The 3865-nt window shown below is 39.1% G+C and overlaps 1 protein-coding gene across 1 annotated transcript; it reads right to left on the bottom strand.

Moving 5' to 3' along the window:
* LOC107608767 lies at positions 3071 to 3496 on the bottom strand. The gene has a single exon (XM_016310499.1). It carries the CDS (start codon positions 3494 to 3496, stop codon positions 3071 to 3073), a length of 426 nt encoding a protein of 141 aa, XP_016165985.1.

The raw sequence follows: 3865 nt of genomic DNA, 5'->3' as shown, positions 1-3865 counted from the left end.
TTAAGCTAGAACCTCCTTTGAGGCAAGCTATTGCGATTTCACCAAAATGATCCTCTCTTCTTCCTCTACATAACCATATAACATATCAAGGCTGGAAATAAGGTGAGATGTCTGTCTCCCTCCCATTTCAATTCGGTTTTCAAGGAAAACCATGCAAAACATGTGTTTTCTTGTTGTTCTTCCTTAGGAATCATGCTTAACTTGACTTGAGGGCCAAGAAACGTGAATCTCCAGCAAGTATAAGGTGAGATATCTCTTCCTAACATACTGAGTGAGATTTGGTCAGTTGAGAGTTTTTGGATTTAAAGTTGTTCTTGATGTGATTTAGGAGGAAAAAGTGCTTAAGGACCACCTGAAAGTTTAACCAAATTAGGAGCAGCAAAACCAGGTAGGGATTGACGAATTTAATCTTGATTGATTGTGTTTGAGTTGTGTGATTATGATATGGTTTGGCTGTGCTTGAAATTGATTGTTTGTATGAGTAATTCTTGTTGAAATTTTGGTGAAAATTTGATGAAATTTGATGAAATTCAAGCTTTAAAGTTCATGTTCTTGTGGCTGCTGGAAAACGAAACCCTAGAGCTTAAATTGAGGTTCAATTTGTGTTAAATCATGTACAGAGTTTCGGTAGGGAAACTAAGTTACCTACAGCTATTTTCCGCTTCCCCAGAGCAGAGCAGAGTATATATATTTTCCTGTAGTAAGCAGAGGTTGTCTCAAATGAGCGGCTATTATTATATGCGCATTTATTTAGGAACGGAAAATCGTATTCGGAAAATCGGGATTACTCGTGACCGGATAAATGTCGGGATTGCGGGCAGCCAACCGACACATGAGCTCATGGCCTGCGCTAGGGCTAGACATACATCATTCTTGTCTGCGCATCATTCTCTGTTGCATTCCTTTCTGTGTGTGATCTATTTCTTTGTGTTTGTCTGCTTGTATGCTATTTTTATGTTTTATTTTCTTGTATTCTTTTGTTTGTGTTCTGCTTTCTATTGTCTCTACTTTCTCTTTCTGTCTTTATCTTTTGTTTACTGCTTCGCTATATTCTATTATTCGTCTGCTAATCGACCCCAAATAAATGAACGTAACTAATAACCCCGACCCTACTAAGAACTCCCAAGTTCTTACCCCTTCTCTCTCCCTTTCCCCTTCAGATGGAAGTAAGAGTTCCTTTCCGTAGTTCGCTGACGATTGTACGCAAAAAGGGATTCCGCTCTAGGCAGTCTTCTGAGTCTAGGGTGAATATCGTTCTCTGATTATATGTATAACTGTGAGACCAGCCAACGTCTGCACCCCCGTTCGTATGCGCACTTTAACCTAAATCCGGTGTACGATATTCCTATTGTGTGGTTACTTCATGAGGTACCAGAGAGACGTCCTGTGAAAAAGTCTGATCATGCAGAAGAGTAGCAGATGATGTTCTATCTTCTGATGACGTTCCACCTGACTTGAGTTTTGAAGACCTAGAACGTACTTTCCCTCGCTTTAGTAGTTTAGAGGGACTAGGTGAGTATAGAGTCTAGGCTAGCCTAGGTGCCAGCTTAGAGACCTTTGAACAGGTCAGGACCTGGGATGTTGTATGTATGTATATGTATAAAGTTATTATCTAGCTATATCTAGGGGTGTTCTAACTAAAGGTCTATACTCTAATAAAAGCTAGATAACTGAATGTTGCTAGCTACTCGTGATGTATTTATGTGTGGTTGTTTATAACTGTTTTATCTGTTATTACTTGTAAATTGATTTTGAGTGATTCCGTCTATTAATCCAAACGTTCTTTTTCAAAAAAAAAATACACCTCACAAATTAACTACGCGTTTAACAACGAATCAGGCTCATATGATAAATAATAGATAATAATTAGGAAGACAAACTGGTAGCGCTCAGTTTCCGGTATGATCTAGACATATTGAAAATTGGGTCGTTACAATGATGGTGTGGTGTAGCAGAGCCGGGTGAGGATGTGGTGCAAGGAAAAGAGGAAGGTATAGATGAGGTTGAGGAAGAGAGCATAGAACTTTCTCAGCTCTTAGCTTTCTGCGAAAGGAGATGGAGGGTGCGAGCATTAAAAGGGAAGAAAAATCTTAAGTGTTATAGCGCACTTATATTAGGAAACACTTATAAAGCGCACCCAAAACCTAACTATTTGACCACTCTTGAAAAGCGTCTTCTTTGGTGAGAAAGGTGTACCCATAGATATTAAGATAAGGCTACGCTTTATAAGTGATTTTTATTGTATCTAAGGCTACGCTTTTTAAATGATGCCACAATTGTGTTTCTTATTCTCTAAAAAATGGTAACACGAAGAAAAGTGCTACGCTTTTCAAATGTAGCTTAAAAAAAGTGTAGCTAAATGGGTATTTTTCTTGTAGTGTACAGAGATATTGAAAGTTTCTTGCTCCCTAAGCACTTGAGAAATGGTTAGCATGCATGTATGTTTGTAGGCTTCTGAACTTAGATTGGTATGTGACACCAAACTTAGTTCCTTGCCTTATGTAGCAAATTGAGTACATGTAGAAACTTCAAGTGCTTTTTTTTTAAGAAAATAAACTATGAATCTAGAATCTAAATAGTTGTTAAGTAGTCTCTCTGATTGTTTGGATCTAGTGACTGATCATGTTGAGGGTTGCAATGTGTTTTTAATGAAATCTTTGGTGGAGCACCAAACTTGGCATCCCACATTCACCCTTGAATTGTTTTGGTGTGCAACACCAGACTTAGCTCCTTGCAATACAGAGAAATCTATTTAACTCTTTTATTGAAACAGCTTAAGAAAAGGAAGTTACCTCTGGTTGGCTTGCCTCCCAACAAGTGCTCTTTTAATGTCACTAGGTTGACAGTTATTTCATCAACTAAGCTTGTACTTCATCTTGGGGCTTTCCCCCATATTGCCCAAATAGTGTTTGAGCCTTTGTCCATTCACAGTAAAGGTTTCCTATGAACTTTCTTCAATAATTTCTATGTGTCCATAAGGTGAGACCTTGGTGACAAGAAAGGGTCCTGACTACCTTGGCTTTAGCATTCCAGGAAAAAGATTCAGCTTGGAGTCGTAAAGGAGTACTCTCTATCCTTCTTCAAAGTTCCTTAGTGCCAAATTGAGGTCATGCTTTTTCTTTGCCCTTTCCTTATAAATTTTGGCACTTTCGTACACTTGGGACCTGAATTCTTCCAATTCTTGTAGTTGAAGGATCCTTCTTTCACCAGCAGCATTGTTGTCAAAGTTCAGTAGTTTGAGAGCCCAAAATGCTTTGTTTTTCAGCTCCACTAGTAGATTACAAGCCTTTCCATACACCAATTGAAACGGATATTCCAATGGGTGTTTTGAAGGCTGTCCTATATGCCCAAAGAGCATCATCCAACTTCTTCGACCAGTCTTTTCTTGAAGTTCCCACAGTCTTTTCAAGAATTCTTTTGAGTTCTCTGTTGGATATTTCTGCTTGCCCACTTGTTTGGGGGTGATAAGGTGTGGCAACCTTATGCTTGACTCCATATCTCAAAAGGATAGTGTCTAGTGGTCTGTTACAAAAATGGCTTCATCCATCACTGATTAGAGCTCTGGGACTCCAAATCGGCTGAAGATATTCTTCCTGAGAAAGTTCATCACTACTTTGTTATCGTTTGTTGGAGTTGCAATGGCCTCCACCCACTTGGATACATAGGCTACCACCACCAAAATATACTTGTTTGAGTATGAGGTTGGGAATGGTCCGATGAAATCAATCCCCCATACGTCAAATAGTTCAAGTTCTAGGATGAAGTGTTGTGGCATCTCATTTCTTTTGGGCAAGTTTCCAGCTCTCCAGCATTCATTACAACTCTTCACTAGTTCCTTTGCATCCTTGAAGATAGTGGGCCAAAA

Source organism: Arachis ipaensis, chromosome B01, assembly GCF_000816755.2.
Source record: "Arachis ipaensis cultivar K30076 chromosome B01, Araip1.1, whole genome shotgun sequence".
Lineage (NCBI taxonomy): Eukaryota > Viridiplantae > Streptophyta > Magnoliopsida > Fabales > Fabaceae > Arachis > Arachis ipaensis.
The sequence above is the reverse complement of the archived record's forward strand: the minus strand, read 5'-3'. Positions and strand labels throughout refer to the sequence as shown.